The sequence below is a fragment of the Cotesia typhae genome, unplaced genomic scaffold (genome assembly GCF_013202065.1).
Source record: "Cotesia typhae breed Kobodo isofemale line unplaced genomic scaffold, CoteBio_Ctyphae contig_48, whole genome shotgun sequence".
Classification (NCBI taxonomy): domain Eukaryota; kingdom Metazoa; phylum Arthropoda; class Insecta; order Hymenoptera; family Braconidae; genus Cotesia; species Cotesia typhae.
In genome coordinates, this window is record NW_027423756.1 from 2,464,695 (window position 1) to 2,490,109 (window position 25,415).

General features: G+C 33.7%; 1 protein-coding gene across 1 annotated transcript in view; it reads left to right on the top strand.

Annotated features, from left to right (window-relative positions):
* Positions 1-577: 577 nt before the first annotated feature.
* Positions 578-25,415, top strand: part of LOC141529316 (dual specificity calcium/calmodulin-dependent 3',5'-cyclic nucleotide phosphodiesterase 1-like) — a 196,536-nt gene continuing 171,698 nt past the window's right edge. The window contains exons 1-2 of the mRNA XM_074245817.1: positions 578-732; positions 25,109-25,273. Of these exons, the coding sequence (XP_074101918.1) occupies positions 687-732; positions 25,109-25,273 (211 nt within the window). The 5' untranslated portion in view covers positions 578-686. The remainder of the gene's footprint in view (positions 733-25,108; positions 25,274-25,415) is intronic.

A 25,415-nucleotide genomic window follows, 5' to 3' on the forward strand; every position in this document is an offset into this window, starting at 1 on the left:
TTTTCATATCTGATCAGACTTGAAGATTCATGCCTGATTCTGACTATTCTATGTCTGATCAGGTATGATCATTTTTAAAGGGTAATTAATATAATATTAATATTTAGTTTTGAAAAACTTTAGGTGGTGTGTATAAACGTGGTAAGAGTACTGATCCGTATGCAGCTTCGAAAAATTTTATAATTTTTTTTTAACTGTTATGATTTTAACTGTTATGACCCATAGATGTTTTTGACTTTCCGCTTTAAAAATAAGTGATTTTCAAAAGTAGGAAGTTATTGATTTCGTTCCGATTTGGAGAATGCAAGTTTTTAAGAGATCTCCAAGTAAGGTCATAGGAAGCCGTTTTGACTATTCCCGGCTGGACACGCGCTCGTGCGCGCGCGCGTGTGTGTGTGCGTGTGCGTGTGCATGCGTGTGTGTGTGTGCGTGTGTAAACCTTTCATAACTTTTGAATGGCTTAGCCAATTTAAGCAAACTTGGCTGTGATTGAAAGAGCACCAAACGTAAATTTTTTATACCACTTAAACCGATTCGGATCAGTAGATTTGAGAAATTTCAAAAGTAAAGTTTTCAAAAAAATGTTTGTTTGGAATAATTTTTATACAAACGTAACGATCAATTCAACAATCTAATCAACTCTTAAAGATGCGTAAAACGACGTCGATTTGGCTTAACCAATCAAAATGTGGTTTATGGCATTCGAAAGAGTTTTATTACCATTGATTTCTTGTAAGTTTGGAAATATTTCATTTACGAATTTATTCGGATCGGTACACAGAAAGAAAGAAAGTCTTGAGTCAAGCGTGAATTCTCTTAAATCAAGAAAATCTTAACGAAGATTGAAAATTTCTTTGATGAAGTTAAAATTTCTTGAACAAAGTTAAATTTTCTTAAGCCAAGAAAATTTCTTCTTGCTCCTAAATAACTTCAGTCTTTCTGACGATTTTCTTGGTTCGATAAATTTTTTTTTCTGTGTAGATGCTCACAATTCTTAAAAAAAAATTTTTTGTTAATTACTCAAAAACTATTGCATTGATCAATTCTAAAATCTAATCAGCTCTTAACCTCAAAAAATAATGTCAATTGAAACAAACTGCATTAAAGGGCACGACCGGTGTAAAGTTTTCGAAAAATGAATTTTCTTTTTTTCATATTTCGGGGGTGTGTGTGTGTGTGTGTGTGTGTGTGTGTGTGTGTGTGTGTGTGTGTGTGTGTGTGTGTGTGTGTGTGTGTGTGACTATGTAACTTGTTTATAACTTTTGAACGACTGAACCGATCAGAACGAACTAAACGGTGTTCTAAAGAGTTCCCTCGAACTTAGATTTCCTGAGAATTTGAACCGATTCGGACCGATAGATTTTAAGAAATCTTGAAAAATCTCAAAAAAAATAAGAAAAAAATCATTTTTGAAAGTGGTTTTTTTGGAATATCTTTCAAACGGCTCTATCGATTAACTTCAAAAACTAATCCGCCCTTAAGCTTGAAAAACCACGCCGATCGTTGCTGATCTGGTCAAAATCGGTGTATTTGTTCGAGAGATATCGTGAACGAAAGAAAATCGAAAAAAAGTGTTTTTTTCACATAACTTCGTTATTTCTTCTCGGATCGTTTTTGATGGTATAGAATAATTTTTAGAGCCTAAAAAATCCCGTCGATTGCCGCCAAAAATGTAGAAATCGGTTGATTAGTTCGAAAGATATCGTCAATAAAATATTTGAAAACAAGTGTTTTTTTAAAATCATTCCGACATTTTTTTGAATAACTTTCAAACGGCTGCACTGATCGATTTCAAAAACTAATTAGCTATTAGCATGAAAAAATTACGTCGATCCCCGTCAAGCCGGTCAAAATTGGTTAATTCGTTCAAGAAATATCATGAACAAAAAAAACCAAAAAAAGTGGTTTTTTTTTTTTGAATTTGTAACAGGGTAAAATTACCCTTAATCGATAAGTCACCGGATATCGATAATTATTCGACATAGCACTGGCACGTCTCGATCTTCGGGCCTAAAGGGAGAATAAGAGGGGGTGAGTTTGGGTTAAAATAGGTGAGCCGTGCAGTGGAAAAGGGAGAAGTAGTGTGTCCGCCAGACTGAGTGCCACGGAAATCACAAAGGACCGTTCCCGAGAGTAGTGAGGAGACGAAGGAAGCCAACTACAACTAAGACTTCATCCTCAACGAGTGAGTTAGATCATCGTTTTGTTCGTCAAGGTATCAATTATTACTCTGTGGGAAAGAAGTGGACCGCGGTTTATCCAATACCCAGTTACTTCTCCTAATTATTTATCAATTGGATCGTTAATCGACGAAAATTTTATTAATAAATTAATTGTGGAACATTTGCTAGTTTGAATTTAGTGATTTTCATGGGGGCTTATACCCGAAAATCTCTCAATCGACCTTGCGGGAAAATTTAATAACTAAAAATTTATCAATTAATTAATTAACATCCGAAAATTTCATTAATTTTATTGTTGCAATTTTTATAACAATTAACTTAGTAAAATTGATTAATTTTTATCATTGGAAAAAAATCGACAAATTTTTATTCGTGGAATTTAGGTCAAGCGTCAGTTTTTGTGTCGCAGTAAATTCCAATACCCAAGGTCAAGCAAAACAGCTAGCGAATATTCTAGCAATTAAAATTTGAATATTTCGACTTGTGTCGATTATTTTTAATTGATAAAACTAGTAGAAAATTATTGATAATATTTTATATTAAGAATCAATTATTAAGAATTTTATATAAGAATTAATTGTTGAGAATAATGTATAAGGGAAAATTATCGAAATCAATTTATATTATAAAACTATTTTTATTCATTAATGATATATTTCGTAATTTTGGGGGATTAAGTCCGTGGTTTAATTAAATTAATTTTGATTCCAATTTGATAATTATTGGCGTGGACATTAAGTCCAAGAAATCAGTTATTTGAGTCAAAAATTGTCACAGTAAAAACTTAGTCAGAATTAGTTAATTAAACTTGTGTTAATAATTTTGAACGTGATTGAGAATTTTATATTGTGATTTATTTAATTATCAAAAGTTAATCCAAGGTATTAAGACCTTTTGTTCTAAATAAGTATTGTTATATTCTTAAGACCATGACAATAGGTTACTGAGGAATTTTAATCCATCTAATATTTTAATGGAATTAAAATTAACAATTGGAAATTGAGAATTGGAATAGTTAGAAATTGGTTGTAAATTGAAAATTGTCGTTTTATTAATTACTAATGATTGAATAATTTAATTTAACTTATTTAACTAAAATTAATTACATTCGATTTTGCTAAAATAAAATTTATAAAGTAAAAATTAATTAGAGTCAGTCAGTAGTGTTAGTGTGAGACAAGTGTGGGTTATGTGTGAGTTACAGAGTATCTAGGTCTATGTTTCGTCGCTGGGCTGTTACTGCTGTAGCTGGAGCGGGTTATGAGAGTGTGCTGCAGAACATCCAGGTCTATGTTTCGTCACTGGGCTGTTGTTCTGTAATCAAGTGTGCATAAGCTGCAGGAGTATCTAGGTCGATGTTTCGTCGCTGGGCTGTTACGCCTGTGAGCCGAGTCAATGAGCCCGGTATATGATTCGTCTCTGTGCGGGTGATTGTAGGTTTAGAAATCGGGTAGACGCCGAAAGGGGCCCGTCACGTGTAGACGCCGAAAGGGTCACATGTTAGAAATCGACGGGTAGACGCCGAAAGGGGCTCGTCGAGAATAAGATATTGTTAAGTGTGGTTTGTGTGTGAGTGAATGAATTTTGTTAACTAATTTTAAGTCAACCACTGTTAAGTTTTTTTTTTATTGTCAATAAATATCGATCGATCTTGTTAATTAATTATTTATTATTCAACAGCACCTTCCTCCACTCTCTCTACCCTAAGATCAAGTTTTCTCAGCTCTGGACCGGTTCCAGGAACCGTGATTAAAAATCCTGGTGGCGCCCTGATAATTGTATTGTTGTTAGTTTTGTTTATTTATTTATAAAATTGATTAGGGGCTAACCTGAGCAGGTAAAATTGTTACATTGGCGCCCAACTTCTTAAAAACCCCATAGAGAGAAAATGGAAGTTGTTGAGTAATAAAATTTTAATTAATTAATTGAAAACATATTATTCAATCATTAAAAGTTTTTTTTTAGTATTCGAAAAAAATTTTTTTTTTAACTTAGAAAATTGCGTTTAGTGAGCGTCGATAAAATTTTCTTTCTTTTAATTTTCCTTGAAATTGAAATTTCAGTATTAATTTAATTCTTATTTAAAATTTTTGAAAAACGAGAAAAGAAAAAAAAACAGATAAGAAGAAAAAAGAAAAAAAAATCATACAGCTAAACCCAGTAGCTTGTGGTAGTTTCTTCTACAAGTCACAGCTACTCAGGGTACCAAAGATAATCATCATTACATTCAAACCCGGTAGTCGAAATAAGTCGAAATATTTTTTCTTTCAATAAGGATTAAAATATTTATCGATTTTGACTACCTCGGGTAACTTTATTCCTCATTTTTGAGGTGTTTACTTGAGAAATTTCGACAATTACTTTTCGAAAGAATTTTAATCCAACTTAAATTAAATTTAACAAAAAATTCTTTTCTTTCATAGAGAGAATATAATTGAATTTTATTTGTCAAAATTATAAAATCTTTTTCTTTTGAATAAATTTTTTTAGCTTTTGAAATTTATTTCAATGTAAAATTTTCTTTTATTTTCCCTAAATTAAAATTTAACAAGTGAATTACAACATCGTAAATTACTTTTCAAAAGAATTTTTGACATATAATCCTTAAAAGAATTTTTAATCCTACTTAAATTAAATTTAACAAAAAATTCTTTTCTTACATAGAGAATATATAATTAAATCTTATTTGGCAAAATTATAAAATCTTTTTCTTCTGAACAAATTCTTTTAGTTTTTGAAATTTATATCAATATATTTTTTCTTTATGAATTATTTTATTTTCTCTAAAATATAAAATAATCAAATTTGGATATTTCAATTAAAACATTCTAAATTACAAGTTATTGTCGTATTTCAACGGTGAGATTCTTCAGATTCGAGAAATAATTTTGTAAATTTTAACACAATGATACGTCCAGGTGGACCGAGAACCAGGTCTCAAGGACTCGAAGAGCCAGAAGTGGAGGCTCAACGACTTTCCTTCGGTAGAGGTCGGGGTAGAACATCACCGACTATTACAAATAAACCAGGATCCATCGTTGATCAGAGACCCTTGGGGGAGCGAGCTCAAGTACCCGGGTCAGGCGTCATGCCTGCGCCCATGGGTGAGTCGACTCAATTAAACCCGGGTTATAGACAACATGGATCCGCGGGAGTAATGTCTTCGGTCCAAAATAACCAACGTATATCAATAGGCGAGACCCCAGGTACGAGTGGGACAGCGTTGTTCCCTGGAAATCAAAACATGGCCAGAATCGGCGACGTAATTGGAAGGAACACGATCACACCAGCTCCAACCAGTTCTTCAAACACTTCATTACATTTTGGAGAGGTTGCCGACACGATGAACGGAATAATAGACGACATGGACCGTGAGATCTCCTGGTTACAACACAGACTCCGAGGTGATCCTGCAACCATTCAAGGACCACGAGCACGACTTCAAGGAGTCGAAGAAGCCATAAGAGAGCGAGAGGCGCGGGAACAGGCATTAAGAGACCAGTTAAGACAAGAACAAATTCAACGGGAACGTCTCGAACGCCTGCATCAACAACAAGAGCAGGAAATTCGTCAACTTCGTGATCGTGAACGACTGGCTCGTGAGATTTACACAGGGACAGCGCATCTTGGAGTAAATTCGAGTTCTCCTATATACCAACAGCTAAATAATCAAGAGACTCGACCAATCGGCTTGACTTTTCGCCCATTAATAAATACAATAAATCATCAGGATTATCAAACAACAAATATTGAACAACAAGATGGTTACCGGGGTTTCACACCAGGTAACACTTACATACTACTGGCTAATTATTCTGGGAATTGTCCCGATAATTACACACATAGATTGCCTGGAGGTGACTTCAACGGGGTGAACACCAACATTAGACCTGGACACATTTCCTATAACCGCTGGAAGGAAATTAAAGATAGCATACAGATGTCCGGCATTTCCTTTCCTCAAAAAGGTATAACAGCTAACGACTTCGTGAACTCACTGGATGCTAGAGCGAGACGTGAGGATTGGAGTGAACCAGAGCTAATGAAGGTGATCAGTTACACCCTGAAAGGAGCAGCAGCTCATTGGGTGGACTCGAACTATTATAGATGGCAAAACTTTGCCCAGTTCAAGCAGGAGTTCCGAAAAGCTTTCGGCAGCCCTGTTACCGACCATCAGATGATCCTGGACATAAGTGAGATGAGGATGAGTCCTGGGGATAATGCCACGGAGTTCGTGCTCAATGTCCAACAAAAATATCAATCTATGGAGATTCCTCCACCAGTCCAGGAACAGGTGAACTGTGTTCGTAACTACCTAACAGATGAGCTGAGGCTCATGGTCTTCTCCAGGCAAGTAACAACATATGAAGATCTTCTCAACGTATTACACGAGGCGGCCAGGTGCACCAAGGGTTCGAGTAGCAAAAACCAGTCTGGTTCTCAATCTAAAAACACGGATAAACGTCGTTTTGGAGCTATTCAACATACCAACGAGGAGATAGAGTTTATTGAGGAAATTGTGGAACTACCTGAATTCAATAATATGCAATTAAATTCAGGGGAGTATGACAACCGTTATGGAGTCATCAGGCGTCCTAATAACCAGTTTCCAGCCAACAAACAATATTTTCGCTCGAGATATTATCTAACACAGCAAACAAATGCTACTCAACCTGGAAACCAACAATTGCCTGTACAGAATATACAAAATCAAACTCCTAATACCATATCATCAAGACAATATGGGACTCTTCAATAAACAGGACCACAATTTTCGAATGCACCTATACAAGACCTGGGTCACATGTATAATTTAAAATACATCCGCGGACCGAGCCCCTGTTTCAACTGTGGCACACCAGGTCATACATTCGAGTTCTGCCCTGGTCCAAGAAGAGAAGTTTGTAACATTTTCTACAAGATAGGACATACCAAGGAAAATTGTCCTTTACCAACCTGGATCAGGATCAGTTAATACCGAACCTCCTGTTGAGAAGGTCGTTCAAACAAATCAAAAAAATGCCGAGCGGTAACACGTAAGTTTCCCACGTGTTTACCAGAACAAATTGAAAACCAGGGAAACAATAATTTCACTGTTGTAACAGTTTTACCTGTTCAGGTTGGCCCCTAATCAATTTTATAAATAAATAAACAAAACTAATAACCAATGTAATTATCAGGGCGCCACCAGGATTTTTAATCACGGTTCCTGGAACCGGTCCAGAGCTGAGAAAACTTAATCTTAGGGTAGAGAGAGTGGAGGAAGGTGCTGTTGAATAATAAACAATTAATTAACAAGATCGATCGATATTTATTAACAATAAAAAATTAACAAACAACAATTTAAGCGCTTACTCACACACTATAATTAACTTATTATCTAACGAAGCGGAGAATAACTGCGAATTAAACGATATTTACAAACGAACCTTCCAACGACGATACGATGACTAGATGGGCTTTTTCGAACAAACGGTCTCCCACACCTGTCCTACAACTAAGCTTAAAATTACAAGTCCACCGGACTACCAAAACGAACTAACTTTACAGACTTTTATAACTTAGAATTAAGTCCACCGGACTACCAAACTTAACACTATTAACACTCTCTATCACGCATAAATCGTACAATTCTTCACACACATAACCCACACTTTGCTTAATTGAATTTTACAATTTTAAATTGAAGTAAATGATTTTAATTTAATTACAATATTATTAATTTAAATTATTCAATCATTAGTATTTTATAGTAGGATAACTTCCAATTAACAACCAATTTCAATTAACTTTGAACTAATATCCAACTTTCAATTTCCGACTGCTAATCTTCCTTGGTTTAAAATATTAAAACAGCTTAAAATTCCTATGTCATTATTTCGAACGAGAGGCTTAATACCTTGAATGAACTTTTGTTAAATAAATTAATCACAATATAAATCTTTACAATCAAGTTCAAAATTATTAACACAAGTTTAATTAACTAATTCTGACTAAGTTTTTACTGTGACAATTTTTGACTCAATAACTGATTCCTTGGACTTAATGTCTACGCCGATAATTATCAAATTCAGTAATTTTAATTTAACTACTTCACGGACTTAATCCCAAAATTACTAAATTTCCTCACGACATAATTAATTTTACAATATAAATTAATTTCGATAAATTTTCCACTATATTTTATTTTCAATAATTAATTCTTAATAAAATATTCTTAATAATTAATTCTTAATACAAAATATTATCAATAATTTTCTACTCGTTTTATCACTTATAAAAAATAATCGACACAAGTCGAAATATTCAAATTTTATTTGCTAGAACATTCGCTAGCTAAGTTTTACTTGACCTTGGGTATTGGAATTTACTGCGACACAAAAATGTATTGACGCTCGACCAAAATTCCACGAACAAAAGTTTATCGATTATTTTCAAGTAACAAAAATTAATCAATTTTACTAAGTTAATTGTTATTAAAAATTATAACAATAAATTTAACGAATTTTTCGGATATTAATTAATTAATTGATAATTTTCTAGTTGTTAAATTTTTCCGCAAGGTCCAAACTAGCAAATGTTCAACTATTAATTATTAAAACAATCGTCGATTAAACGATCCAATTGATAAAATAGGAGAAGTAACTGGGTATTGGGTAAACCGCGGTCCACTTCTTTCCCACAGAGTAATAATTAATACCTCGACGAATAAAATGATGATCTAACTCTCTTATTGAAGATGAAGTCCTAGTTGTAGTTGGCTTCCTTCGTCTCGTCACTACTCTCGGGAACGGTCGTTTTTGATTTCCGTGACACTCAGTCTGGCGGTCACACTACTTCTCCCTTTTCCACTGCACGGCTTTATCTAGTAGAACCAATCTCTGCCGCTTCCAGACCGTGGGAAACGTGCCAGTTGCCAAGCATGCGTTGTAGGTGTTTAGGAGTATGTCTCTAGAAAAATGTTACACTGTTTTTCACATAATGTCTTTTTTCCCTTGGTTGGTGTTTGGGAAACAGCTCCGCTACGATGCTGCTCATTAAAGCAGGTGATTTCGGCGCTTCTGGTGAAGCCTTTCCAAGTCGTTTGGTGACAATTTGGTAGGCTTTACCCCAGATGTCTTCATCAAGGTCATTACAGATCTCTTGCCACAATTTCGCTTTGCTAGCTTTGATTGCCCGGTTGAGGTTCTTTTTGGTCTGCTTATACTCGCTCAAAAGTAGATCTTGATTAGGGGAGCGTTTCGCTGCTCTCGTTGCTAGCCGACGTAGCTTGTGGCATTTTTTCCGTAGTTCTGCTATGTCTGTTGACCACCAATACGCCGGCCTGTGGAAACTCTGATTTTTCAGCCGCGGCATAGAGGCGTCACATGCGGCAGCAATTTCCTTCATCGTATTTAGCACTGCCTCTTCCATCTCGCTGCAGGTATCCGGAGTCAGGTTGTTCTGGAGAGTGGACCAGCTTCGTCCAAGTGAAGCTTACAATGCCTCTCGATCTAGCCTCTTGGCATTCCACTTCCGCTTAGAAACGTCGCGTTGTGAAACCGGAGCAGGTGCCAATCCAACGTTAAATGTTACGAACTGGTGATCACTGCCACTATATTCTTCGGATACTGCCCAGACTTCAATAATGTTGGCAGTCCTTGAAGTCGCCAACGAGATGTCGAGGATGGATTCTTGGTACCCTGGTCTTCTAAAGGTCGTAGTGCTCCCGGTGTTTAGCACTATGAGGTCGAGTCTAGTCGCGACGTCAGCGATCTCGTTGCCCCTGGTGTCGGAGAAAGCAGCGCCTCACTCAGCCGATTTAGCGTTGAAGTCTCCGGTTACGATGACTTCGCGGTCGAACTTAGTGATCGCATCTTCTATATATGCCAGTTTCTGTCGGAACACACTAATCCCTTCGTTAGGTGAGAGATAGACGCTCATGAAGTAGGTTGTGGGGGTTTGAATCCAGACAAAACCTGCTCCACTTCCGCTGTTGCTGACAGTAACGTTCTTTCTGTTCACAATCCAAATTGCTGCCGTGCCAGTTTCGTCTGCGAACCATGTTTTACCTTCGATGTTTTGATATTGCTCGCTGATAAAGCAGACGTCGATTTTGTCTTCAAAGTCACGCTGACGTAGCAGGTTTTGCGCCAAGGCGCACCTATTCAGGTTGCCTTGTAGTATGCGTATCATTTCTGTCCTCTCGTGGCTTCTGCAAGTGCTGTGCGGAATGCCTTGTAAGCTCCAGTGCTCGAGATATGGCATAAACCATCCTGAGCATCTTTGTCCGGAGCACAGAGGAAGCATTTTAGCTTCTCCGTGCAGTTTACGGCCTTGTAGTTCTCTCCGCCACATTTGTAGCAGCACCTGCTTCTGTCTGGTCCCGCACACTGACGTGTTCGGTGTCCAAAACCAAGACATTTAAAACAACGTGTTACTTTTACTACTGGGCGTATACGGCAGTTCACTAAACCGATCCTTATACGGGCCTTGTCAAGGGCCTTAATCACACTGGGCTCGTCTACTTCGCAGAAGGCTGCACGATTACCTCGTGGTGTGGGTTTTGTCAAATTTACCCGTTTGATCTCTAGGTTGTCAGTAAATTCACGCTTGAGTGCTTCACGGACATCGCTCTCGGTTGAGTGTAACGGGTAATTTTTGAGTGTTTATTCTTTTTAAGAATAAACGCCGAATGAATATGAACGATACTGCGACACAAAACGCCCCCTTGCTCGAATCTGAAGCTCGCCGGAGTCCAGGGTAAAAGGGGGGTTAAACAACAAAATACAATCCAAAATAAAACCAACAGAACTCAGTTACTTATAAATAAATAATACATAACTACGTCTAAATAAACAACTCAAAATATCAAACAGGTTATGATATAGAAACAAAATAATCATTTAATTACCAAAATCAACTCAATAGGTTAATGAAAAAGATTACAAAAAAATAACAAAACTCGTAGTACAAATTTTAGGTTATTCAAACCTCAACAACTAAATCTAACGACAATAATACACAACATGACTTCGTGACGTCGGTCAACGCACGCGTATCAAGGCCCGATCAAAACTGGTCCGTACAAACAAACTCTCACGCATTCTCACTCTCGTGAGCGTCAAAATCGCGAACTAATATTCCAAAAGCTGGTTACCCACTTTCCAGGAGACTAGCCGTCACCCCTGGGCCTACACCTCTACCCCGAGAGCGGATGGAGAGTGTCCTCTCCGCTCCCACTTACACGGCTTGTGATTACCTACCGGATTTTTGACAGAGGGTCAAAAATCCGGGGAAGTCAAAATCTTGTTGAGAGTTCAAAAGGTACTTACCAGTGTTCTAGACGAACTAAGGTAATGTCCCTCCAGCTGTTATTGGTAGAAGAGTATTTCCTCAATAACACTCTTTTACAAGACTCGCTCTTCCGTGCAAAATTTTTGGGCTTTATCATTTTCCCAAAAACTCACTTACAACGAACCAGAATGATCGTTTTTGCCATTTATACGGTATTTACAAACTATCAAATTAATTGTCATTCTTTCATTCTATAACCATTCGGTTCGTCAAATTCTGAGTTTTACTTTTCACATCGACAATCAAATATCAACAGATTATATACAAATTCAACAGAATACATTCCCATACTAAAATTTGCTCGGGACTTAGAAAATTCCTTTTATAAAATATTTTTCTTTTAAATAATAATCGTCATTTCTTTCATTTTATATCCATTCGCCGCTTTCCCATACTAAATCGGCTTGGGACTTAGAATAATTTCTTTTATAAATTGGAAATTTACAATAATTTGTTTCCAAAATAATTAAATTAATTTTCTTTCAATAAACTAAAGAAATATAATCACAATAAATAATCGTCGTAAACAAAATAATACTTTTATAACTAACTAATTATTAACCCGTCTAGATATTCAACATTGGTAGCTAAACTATTAAACCTTAATTGTTTTAAACAAAACGATATTACTAACACAAAATAGTTTTGAATATTTATAATCCAATCTAACTTAATTAAATAATATTTTCACACATCTTTGGTGAATAATATTTGCGATATCGTAAATTATCATTATTAATAATTAGGATAATAATACTGCACTCTTAAACAACAACTTAATAAAGAAAACCGGATTATTTACAATGTTAATTAATAATTTCTCGAGAAAATACGCCCGTTGAAGTATCAGGCGAACATAAATGACGAAGAGTAGGTAGCTGCCGTCGTTTCCCTCCTTGTCCCTTCTTCCGCGCCCTACTCCTCATCTGTCCTGCACTAGCCATCGGCCCTCTCTCTCCGACTCAGTCCCACTCCCCTACCCTAGACCCTTTTTCCGACATCTGAGTCACAAGAGATTTCATCCAAGTCGAGAATCTCGATCGTTGTTGTTGGTGTTATGACTGTGCCAATGTTTGCAGTGGCTGCCTTTACTGCATCGGTAAATGCCTTGCTGTCTTCGGTCTTTCGAGCCATTTCAAGGAGAACGCCTCCGAGTTTCGTCTTTTTAATAGACTTTATGTCTACGCCCGTCTCGACAAGGCTTACCTTGGCTTTGATCTCCTTCAGGAGATCAGCGTATGTTCGCCCTTCAGCTGGTTGGACAAGTATAGCTTTAGTTCTCGTTCTCTTCCTTCTCGGTTTCTTGGAGCCACCATTGCTTGGCTGGTTTTGGGCTGTAGCAGATTGAGCTGCTGGCTCCTGTTCTCTTTCCTTTTTTTTCTTTTGACAAGTCACTTTAGTCCAGGTATCATCCCGGGCTGTCTTTTTCTGTGTTGGCTTGTCAATTTCTGCGGAAGGGCTGGGCGTGGACAGCGGCCTCTTCTTCTTGTTGCCCTCTCTTTGCGGTGATAATCTCTTGGGAGTGACCAGAGGAGGCTGTAAATTTTTGCTCAGACTCGGAGATGTTTGGGTCGTTGACGCCAACGTCGTTGGTGATTTATTAGCCTGCCTATATGCCGCACTAATAGAGGTAACCAATTTTCTGATTTATAATTCCGAAAAAACACTTTTTTTCTATTTTCTTTTGATCACCATATCTTCCGAAAAAATCAACTGATTTTGACCGGATTAACGGTTGACCTGGTTTATTAAGCTTGAGGGTGAATTAGTTTTGGAAATTGATTGATAAAGCCGTTTAAAAGTTATTCCGAAATCTCCACGTTCAAAAGAAATTTTTTTCTGGTTTTTTTTAGATTTCTTAAAATTTTTCAGAATCTATCCGTCTGACTTGGTTCAAATTCACAGGAAATCTAAGTTTGGGGGAACTCTTTAGAACGCCGTTTGGTAGGTTCCGATCGGTTTAGTCGTTCAAAAGTTATAAGCGGCTTACACACACACACACACGCGCGCGCGCGCGCAAACACACACATAAAATACCTAAATACATAGTGACAACATCGCGGGGGTCATCAGGGAAGCTTCCTGTGGTCTCAAAATGTCGAGATCTGATGAAAATACGATTTTTGCAAATCGGGGTGAAAACAATAACTTCCCGATTTTTTAAAATCTTTGATTTTCTTAGCGGGAAGTTAAAAAGTGTAATTACAAGAAAAACAATTTTTCGTTAGACTCCCTGGCGGTTTCGGCGACACGGTGAAAGCAAAGTTTTATTCATAATTGTTTCACGCTTGTTTCACCATATAAGATTCGTTTTTATCCTGCGATTGGCCAGTCAGACTCGGATACCATTGTAAACGATGTCTACTATAAATTTATTAAATATTTGCGGTGACTTTACGATGCAAATATCAGTTATGCATCTCCACTAATAGAGAAGTGAGTGGTAAACGTCTGTATTACGACAGTTGATTTACCTATTGTGGGTGCAGAACAGATGAATGTATACATAGGCTAGTAAAACTACGAAGTTGTGACTGACACTGTACGCTCAATATACTGTCGAATCACGGTAAATTCACGCTACTGTCACAGATAATGAATAAAAAAAAAATTTGGACAGTCCACACCGAGATTTTAACCCAGATAACTTTGGTACTCGTCAAAGGCTCTACCAGTTAAGCTATTTGAAACACCATTCGTAATTTCTTGTTCAGTCACTTAATAAGGTGTTAAAACTAAGTCATTTTTGATAATTTCATAGAAATCTGACCATTGCATTGGTCCTTATGATGGAACTTTTAAAAAATTTTGCTATATACCGACTATAAACTCGATGAGCTGAGTCAGAAAACACATATCGTTCAACAGTTTACATATGAATGTATACAATGTAACGCGGCTTGTCACGACGACAACCTCGCCAACTCATGGATGCAACGGATGCTTATTAAACTCAACATACTTATTCTACAGATAAATACCGGTCAAGTTCAAAGATGAGCTTAATCGGTCAAGTAACAGAAATGCCAGGATTTATAAACTTTTTAAATCTTAAGAATTCATATTTCTTTACTTTCTTACTTGAATAACTTTTGAATGGGATAACTTATTGAATCTCTCTGTTAATTGCATCTGAAAGCTCTTTAAATGAGCTTTAACGTGAGTAGCATATCATATCCCGAGAAAAAATATTTACATATAATTATATGTATTTATATATAAATTGGTTATATTTGATTGTAAATGAAAAATGGCCAAATATAATCATATCTAATCATGTATAATTATATATAACTATACATAATTATATGTAACAATGTTTAATTAGACATTTATTACATCTAATTACTTATTGGGTTAATTTTATGGATAAAGTATTTAATATGGTCCTATGCAATTTTCTGTAACCAATTAAAATGCAAAAAAAATATCTAGATATAATTTTACGGGTATAACACCAGCGGTCACCCATCTAACTATTGACCATGCTGAATGCTGCTTAACTTTGATGATCTCCGTGCGTCTTGAAGTTTCTGTCTGCTGTGCTGCTGTCTTAGATAATAATGATTCTATGATCTACATAATGTATCATATGAGTTTATTATAAATGTAATATAAAAATTTATTTTATAATATATTTGGATAGTCATAATTCATAATTTATTTATTTTACCGAATTTCATTATAATATAACATTTATTTAAATAATAAAATAAATAATGATTTTACTATTACGTTGTAGCAGAGCTGACCAAAATATCTCATAGAAAATGTAACAAATTTTGTATTTCAGAATTATTTAAACGTAATTATAAACATCCTTTTACATCTTTTGTGAGTACCAAAAAAAATTTTTTTTCAAAGAAAAAATTTTTGTATATGTTAATTATATATAAGCATTTATAATTAACAGGGCCTGGAAGTTGGGGCCAACAATTAAACTTAAAAATAGAGCAAATTTAAATTAATAATCACAAGCGAAATGACGATCGCGAGCAAGTTTAAGCGCTTAAATACTATACTATATTTTAAGCATAAAATGTTAAAATAAAAGTGAGGTTGGCATCAAAACACGTGGGCTTGAACATTACAATCTGACATCAACGACCAAACTATAGAATAAAAATCACAAATACAGGATAATGGGAAATATTTACAAATGTTTCATGAAATTTCAGATAATTTTTAGCAAAAGTCTCCGCGTACAGATTTAGGCTAGACGAAAGAGGAGCAAAGTTTTAGAAGCGGATTTTAATACTTGTGTGGTAGACAACAGTAGATAAAAAAAAAAATAGTCGACTTAAAATAATTCCGGTCAAATACTTGAAATTTATAAAAAATATAATTTTTATATTTTTACACTTTTTTTTATTAGGCTTAACTTTTTGTTGGTAGATATAGAAAAACATATTCTCTACAAAATAATCTCGAAATATTTTTGGCTCAGACAAGCTCAAAAAATGTTACACAATAATTTCGGTTAAAAACTTGAAAATTACTAAAAAATTAGGTTTTACATTTTAATTTTTTCCTGCTGATCGATTTAAGCTCAAGTACAATCAATACAATTTAGCTATTTGCCACCTTAGTTTTTTTATCTTATTTTTTTTGTCTTATTTCATTGTCTTATTTTTTTTGTCTTCTCTTTGTCTTATTTTTTCTGTCTAATTTTTTTTGTCTTATTGTTTTGTCATTTCTTTGTCTTAGTTTTTTTGTCATTGTTGTACGTCGGCGTGCGGTGCAATCCCACCTAAAAGAGGTAGGCGTTAAACTGTCCGTGTCCTGTCAATAGCTGTGAGAGGAAGAAGCCTATGTTCCCATGCTTCCGAGAAAGCCCGATGTTGATGTTTGGGATCAGGCGCACTGTCCATTTACCCGTCTATCCTGATGTCTTGCCACTCTTGCTGTGTTTCCGCCTTTATCCTCGTTTTTGCGTCCTTCATGTTTTCGTCTCTATTTTTAGCGTCATAGAGTTTTGTTCTCTCAAACGCTAGCAGGTCGATGGGCGTGGTTCCCGCAATGACTGATACAGCCGCTTCGAAAACCGTGCGGTAAGCATAGGCAACCCTAAGAGCAACTCGCAGTTGCACTGCTGCCATTTTTTGCCGGTAGGTCTTCTGTTTTAATATGTCCGTCCATATCTCCGCTCCATAAAGCAGTACCAAATGGACTATTTCCAGAAGGACTCTTCTTTTTTTAACTTCCCGCTAAGAAAATCGAAGATTTAAAAAAATCGGGAAGTTATTGGTTTCACCCCTTTTTGCAAAAATCGAATTCTCATCAGATCTCAACGTTCTGAGGTCACAGGAAGCTTCCCTGACTACCCCCGCGAGGGTGTCACTATGTATGCATGTATATATATATATATATATATATATATATATATATATGTGTGTGTGTGTGTGTGTGTGTGTGTGTGTGTGTGTGTGTGTGTGTGTGTGTGTGTGTGTGTGTGTGTGTGTGTGTGTGCGTGTGTGTGTGTGTGTGTGTGTGTGTGTGTGTGTGTGTGTGTGTGTGTGTGTGTGTGTGTGTGTGTGAAAGTATGTGGACCGCTTATAACTTTTAATTGGCTCAACTGATTTCGCCGCGGGTGGCGTCATTCGGAAGAATTCGTTCAAGAGATATAGTGAACGATAAAAAACACTTTTTTCGAAATTACTCCGAAATTTTTAGTTCGATCAATTTAGACTTGACGATTATTTATGAAGCTGATAAAACTGCGTCCAACGCCGTCAACCGTGTGAAAATCAAAAACACCATAAATGCAATTTAAAGCGCCCTGGTGAGGAATTAGTAGGAAGTTGCTGGGATGGTCTTCAGGGTCAATCGTTTTCCTAATTGCATACCTTAAGCGCGAAGCGCGCAGGTATCCTCTACTCTCGCCTAAAAATCATGATTTCGATTACAACGTGATTTTCATAATTTAAACGAAAAAAATTATGTATAAAAAGCATATTGAGATAAATAATAATAACTACAGAACACGTTAAAAAAAATGTTTTTATCGATTAAATAAGATTTCTCAGGAAAAACTCGTTTTTCTGACGAATTAAATGAATAAGAGCGTGGTATTCACAGGAGCAATTGGCTTGACAACACCACAACTTTGTTAAAAATCATTTTCACGATTTAATTTTTTTTTGTTTTATTCCTTAGGAAATTTGCCAAAACCCTTGTGAAAATTGCGTGTCAAAATAATTCCGTTTCAATACAGTTAATTTTTTTCGACTGTCAGTTCGGTGACTTTTTCTGCGATTTCGGCGGCCATATGTATTATTTTTCATAAAATAGGATTGAAGTAACTATAAACAAGCAGAAACTATACATACATGATGGTATAATTACTAACTGTTTTATCATCTGTTGAGATTTTTTTTAGCTCGACCTACAGAGGAGATAACACCACTCGCGGGAAAATTCAAACAAAAAAAACGATAAAAAAAAATATAGAAGTCTTTATGAAAACTTTAACAAATCGTAATGTAAACATTCAATCTAAATAATTTGTGTATGACATGAGCGCTTAAGGCATGCTCATTTGGATTTTCCAAACTTTTTTTTTTTCTTTTAGACGATATTACGACTACGGTTTTAGAATTTTGTTAGTTGACGATAAATAAGCAAAATTAATTGCTATGGCTGTTTCTGCTATTAAAATATAGATTAAAAATAATAATTTTACTCAAATGCACACTTTATACTTTTTCTGCGCACAAAATTAAGCAAAGTTTAAGATAAGATAAGCTTGAAGTTGAACTTATGCGTACAGATAAATTGTACATAAAAACTGACAGAAAAATACTGACATTGTTATTGAGTTTAATGTGTTTTCAATGTTGAAGAAAACAAATCATTTATTAAAATTAATTTTTTTCTTTGAAAGCGAGGTATTTTTCCCTTATTTATATCAGAAAGACAGTAATCTTACTCCGTGACGCGATTTTAACTATATTTGGTATTTTTGTAAAAATTTTGAAATAATGAAGTATAATATATTTAGAATAGTGGAATTTCTATTCATAAACATTGCAAATTGATCGAATTTTCAATAAAAGCGATTGTGTCATAGTTATTCATCCATCTATTTTATGGGTTTTCTTTATCATTTTTGCTAGCAAATTTTAAGATTTTTGTGATTATTCTTTCAAAAGATGTGGAATTTTTTATAAATTGCTGTTTTTGTGATTTTTGATCATAATTTCTATAATAATGGTCTAATATACAAGAATCATTTCTTTCTCGTGTACGCTAACCATTCTCATATGAATTGGTACAGTGAGGTCTTAAGGAATTGCTTCTCTTTTCTATTTTCATTATGAGTTATTTGTATTTCTTTATCTTGAGAACACTTATGAGATCAATAGTAAGTTATACTGGAAGCATTTAAGCATTATTTGATAAATCTTCCTGGGCCACTTGGCTTTACTAATTTGAGCCTTTTTAAAGTTTTTTCCATGTAGATTTTGATGGCAGACTTATTTGACGTTTTTAAAATACTTTTTATGATTTTTTGTTTTTTTTTTTTTTTATTAACATCTGTCTTCTGGTTTATGTAATCGAATTCTATGGCTATTCTTGAACAGGACCCTGATGTTTGATGATGACAACAGATTTAATGTATCAACGTAAGTAGACGCACAGAGATAAAGCAGCTGCACTTACATATAAAAAGACATTTACAGTTAATGAAACTCTATAGAGTCTTATGACTCCACTATTTTACATGAATCTTACTAGAGACTGGTCATAGCAATCTTCTATAAGGCTTACGCAAGCCTACTCTTAAGTTCGATTGTTGCTAGCGACGTCTTTTTCCTAAGGGTATTGCTGCAGATAATTGTGGCAGATTTAAATTTCAGGTTTTGTGTTCAAACCTTACACATGAACTCAACTGTTTTTATCACTCTATTCTTTCTCCAGCAATCTCCAAAGATTTTTGCGTACAATATCATATAAGAAAATTTTAGACAGTGCGAGTCGATTTCTTGCATCGCAATCTTTGCCAAAACCAGGGCCAAAGAGTTGGTGTTTTAAGGTTAGCGGTAAATTTTAAGATTGATAATATTACCACAGAAATATGTTCAGATCGTACACAATTTCAGATATGACTTGGTATACTAGACTGAAGTTGCTGACTGAAAGCGGAACACGGAATTGGACCGTAAATATTTGAAATTGAGTCCTCCAAAGTATGAGATTAAGTGCGCCAGCGACAAAATAAAATATTTGTGTAATATTAAATTACCGTTGCTGTCAACAAGCGTGTTTTGCTCAACTAATTATCCCATCGGCAAAAAATGTTCAATAAAAATTTAAAGACAAAATTCAAAACAAATTCAAAGATCAAATTCAATATAAATTTTAAGACCAAATTCAATATAAATTTTAAGACAAAATTCAATAAAAATTTCAAGACAAAATTCAATACAAAATCAAAGACCACCCTGGTTAAAAATATTGATTGAAAAGGATTGAAAATGATGAAATTAGAATACTTTTGAATAATTTCAATTCTTTTTCATGTATACCCTTATGGAAATAATTCTCTGAAAAAACTCTTGACAAGTCTTTATAACTCTGAATAAGACTTTTCGAAATTCTTCACATCCCTAACTAAGTGAAGGAAAGACTTAATAAGTCTTCAAAACTCTGCAATACTCTTCAAAAGTCAAATTTTCCCTGCAATTTCGGAATTTCTCAAAGAGTTATTAAGACTTGATAAGACTTGTTCAGTTTTACAGGAAAAGAAGAAAATATTTCTTTTCAAAAAAATTGCTTATCAGAATTAAATAAAACTATAAAAAAGAATTAATGCATGTTTTAAAAAAATTTTTTTTAAATAATATTTTCATCACGAAAATACTTTGATGGGCATCGAATCACTCATAGTTGAGCAAGTCAAAACATCAACAGCAAATGAAGTGCACTTGATGTTGAAACAGATACTACTCAAAGAGTAAATCCAATCGGTATTTAATTTGGACTATCAAATATTAAAGCCAACTTTCTAGGTAGGAAAGAATTTTCTATCCACACGCTATCTGCTGGAATTAATTGATACCTAACATATTTTAGTTTACGAATTTACAGTTAGAATCTTTGAGTGTTCTTAGTTTCTAATAGGTGGCATGTGGTTAGAAAATTCTTTCCTACCTAGAAAGTTGACTTTAATATTTGATAGTCCAAATTAAATACCGATTGGATTTACTCTTTGAGTAATATCTGTTTCAACAGCAAGTGCACTTCATTTGCTGTTGATGTTTTGACTTGCTCAACTATGAGTGATTCGATGCCCATCAAAGTATTTTCGTGATGAAAATATTATTTAAAAAAAATTTTTTTAAAACATGCATTAATTCTTTTTTATAGTTTTATATAATTCTGATACGTAATTTTTTTGAAAAGAAATATTTTCTTCTTTTCCTGTAAAACTGAACAAGTCTTATCAAGTCTTAATAACTCTTTGAGAAATTCCGAAATTGCAGGGAAAATTTGACTTTTGAAGAGTATTGCAGAGTTTTGAAGACTTATTAAGTCTTTCCTTCACTTAGTTAGGGATGTGAAGAATTTCGAAAAGTCTTATTCAGAGTTATAAAGACTTGTCAAGAGTTTTTTCAGAGAATTATTTCCACAAGGGTATATAGATATACAGTTCACATAGGGTGACTGATTCCCAATACTTTTCAATCAATATTTCTAATCAGGGCAAATTCAATACAAAATCAAAGACAAAATTCAATACAAAATGAAAGACAAAATTCAATGAAAATTTTAAGACAAAGTTTAAGACAAATTTCAAGACAAAATTCAATAAAAATTTTAAGACAAAATTAAGACAAATTTTAAGACAAATTTTGAGACAAATTTAAAACAAAATTAAAGACAACTTTCAAGACAAAATTTAATAAAAATTTTAAGACAATATTCAATATAAATTTTAAGACAAAGTTTAAGACAAATTTCAAGACAAAATTCAATAAAAATTTGGACAAAATTCAAGACAAATTTAAAACAAAATTCGAGACAAAGTTTGAAAAATTTCAAGACAAATTCAAAGACCAAATTTAATATAAATTTTAAGACAAAATTCAATAAAAATTTCAAGATAAATTTGAATACAACGTTGGAGACAAAATTCAATAAAAATTCAAAGACAAAGTTTAACACAAATATCAAGACAAAATCCAATAAAAATTTAAAGACAAAATTCAATACAATATTGAAGACAAAATTCAAAATAAATTTTAAGACAAAGTTTAAGACAAATTCAATATAAATTTCAAGACAAAATTCAATACAAAATTGAAAATAAAATTAAGACAAATTTTAAGATAAAGTTTAAGAAAAATTTCAAGACAAATTTAAAACAAAGTTAAAGACAACTTTTAAGACAAAATTGAATAAAAATGTTAATCTTTTAATATTTAATTTTTTCTTGAAATTTTTATTGAATTTTTGTCTTTAAGCTTGAATTTTGTATTGAAAGTTGTCTTGAATTTTGTTTTAAATTTGTCTTGAAATTTGTCGTAAAGTTTGTTTTAAGATTTGTCTTGAATTTTGTCTTGAAATTTATATGGACTTTGTCTTAAACTTTATTTTGAATTTTGTCTTCAATATTGTATTAAATTTTGTCTTTAAATTTTTATTGAATTTTGTCTTGAAATTTTTCAAAATTTGTCTCGAATTTTGTCTTGAATTTTGTCCAAATTTTTATTGAATTTTGTCTTAAACTTTGTCTTAAAATATATATTGAATTTTGTCTTAAAATTTTTATTAAATTTTGTCTTGAAAGTTGTCTTTAATTTTGTTTTAAATTTGTCTCGAAATTTGTCTTAAACTTTGTCTTAAAATTTTTATTGAATTTTGTTTTGAAATTTTTATTGAATTTTGTCTTAAAATTTATATTGAATTTGGTCTTTCAATTTGTTTTGAATTTTGTCTTTAAATTTTTATTGAACAGTTTTTGCCGATGGGATAATTAGTTGAGCAAAACACGCTTGTTGACAGCAACGGTAATTTAATATTACACAAATATTTTATTTTGTCGCTGGCGCACTTAATCTCATACTTTGGAGGACTCAATTTCAAATATTTACAGTCCGATTCCGTGTTCCGCTTTCAGTCAGCAACTTCAGTCTAGTATACCAAGTCATATCTGAAATTGTGTACGATCTGAACATTTTTCTGTGGTAATATTATCAATCTTAAAATTTACCGCTAACCTTAAAACACCAACTCTTTGGCCCTGGCCAAGACATACTTAAAATAAGACGTTAGTAGCTATGAATTTTTCGTAAAACTGTTACGTCCCCACCTGCATTCGTAGATGTCTCTGATAGCAAATACGCGCGCTAATTTAAACTCTAACAATTGTACAATAATTTCATAAACATTCATTTTTTTATAAATATAATGTTAAATGATAAGTAAAGAATTCCAAATGTTAAACATTAAATACTAAATATAGAAATAGAAAATGATAAGAAAAGTGAAACTCAGCCAACACCTGAGTAAACAAAATATTTTTAAGTTTACATTAACATTTTCTCACGAAGAATGTTAATGGTAAATGATTCATTTTGTAAGACAACTAGCGTGGAGTACATAAGTATATTCGAGAACGTTCGAGGAATGTTCTAAATAAATAATGATAACGAACGCCTGTGTGTCCTGGACTCCGGAGTTGAGTCAGCGCGGATCATCCGAGTGGGACTCGGAGATGCTACGCATATCAACTCAGGAGAATAGGACATTCGGGGCCTGATACGCAGCCCTACTCCCCTCAGGGCGCGGCCCTTCAACGGGGATATAAGCAGGGTGCACGGGTAGTTCGACGCTTGTCTTTTTGCTACGGCTTCTTAATCTTAACGTCTCACACTTAAGGCTCTTCATAATTTATACTTGTCGTGAGACTATTAATTACGGTTACGAAACACTATTACGTACTTCACGGCAGTTGTCAAATCATATTCATTAAACGTGTATTTTAAACAGTTAAATAAAGTTATTTATTAATTAAATTCACCGAAGCTAGTTATTTCGGAGTTAATTCGAGAACCTTCTACTTACGACTCTGGAGGTCGTAACATCTTTATCTCCAGCTCTAGTTGTTCTACCGTCTACCTACAAACCTGTGTGGAAACCGGGACGTAACAAAACTCTGATACGTGAATCCTGCTCAAATACGTGTTACTTGGGTATTAGTATTACAAATTTTTAATATAGTCAATTGGTCAACATATTCGAGCAACACTCCCAGTTTGAACGATATTTCCTGAATCGTTATTTTTAATTCTATATACCATAAAAATCACGAAAATCAAATTTATTTTTCTTGATCAAGTTTGTGTTTATTGTAACTTTTGCTTAGTCTGCTTTCATTCCGAATATTTGTAGATGCTTCAGTTTTAGTAACTTATCAAACCGTAAACTGAATTTTTATATTAACATTTTTTATAGAATCTCAATTACGGCTTTAAAATTTTACGGCTGAGTAGTTTATACGACCAACTGTATAACTCTCGCGTTTTCTTGTTGACTCGAAGTTGATTTTTATGTTGTCAACTAGAGTATAATGTTTATAAACCAGAAAGTGACTCTATTATACGTACACTGCAACTATGTTCAATTAAGAATAGTCAACTCATAAACTTTTAGAGATTAAGCCGGAAAATTTTATAGGATATTTAATGAATACAAAAACATGCAAATAAATGAAATATTTTAAAAATATAGATTTTTAAATCAGGTGATGTTTGATAAAATGACCCACATGAATTAGATGAGGAAAATACGAAATCTTTCGATAAATGCAGTATTTGAACCGGAATATGTTTTCAATTTTATGTGCCCCAATGAGGTCTCTTTTACAAGTTTGACAATGTTAAAAGTTATGACTGACAAGTAACAATATGGTGAGACTGCACATTAGGCTTTAATTTAAAAAATGTTATTTTAATACGAAAAAATGACAAAATAATTTTATATTTAAGGATTTTAGAAAGGTATCTGAGAACATATCGAATTTTTGGGTTCATTGGTTGAGTTATTTCATTGAAAAAATTTTTCCGTCTTTTTTCTTAAATACTTCGCTAATGCTTAAATTTTCATCAAGTAAGTGATTTTGAATTCTTAGAATATTATTCATTCGCTCAAATACTTTTCTTCACAATGTATCGAAGATCTTCTACTGTGACCACATAACTTGATTTATTGACTATTTTCTGAAATTTTTGGAAAACATAACTCAAGATATTTTATTGTAAAATTTGTATTCATTTGGATAGAAAAATATTCAAACATAATACTCAATGAAATAATTATAGACTACTGCTTGTAAATACGGGACATTAGACACAAGCTAACGTTAGAGTGCCGTTTATATGTTCTGAGTATCATTGTTGTATTTTTTCGGAATCATCATGCTAACATTTCAATAGCATTTAATCATAGACCGTGAGTTGAGTCATTCTGTTTTGAAAGTAATAGTACTGTTAGCTCAGTTAATAACTAGTTAGGTAGTAATTTTTTAAATTTGAAAAATGTTAATTAGTATATATTGAAATTCAAATAAAGAAATTTGATTTTAGCACTTTCTATTCGGCCAGACGAACAATTTACAAAAGATGATAATGCAGGGACCAGTTCTATTTCTACAACTATTACAAAAAAATCCAATTGTTTAAGTACAAACTCGTCGATTGTAGACAGTTCAGCGACTCCACTTCATTCCAGTCCATATGTAACGTATGAAGGTAAGTCACTTAAATTGTACCCTTTTTTTACTATAGCATAAAAAAATCGGTTTGATTTATAACCTAGACAACAGTTTTGTGAAAATTTTTGCACGAATTTTTTAAGCACTCAAATAGTTGTCTTCTCTTTTATTCAGTTGTA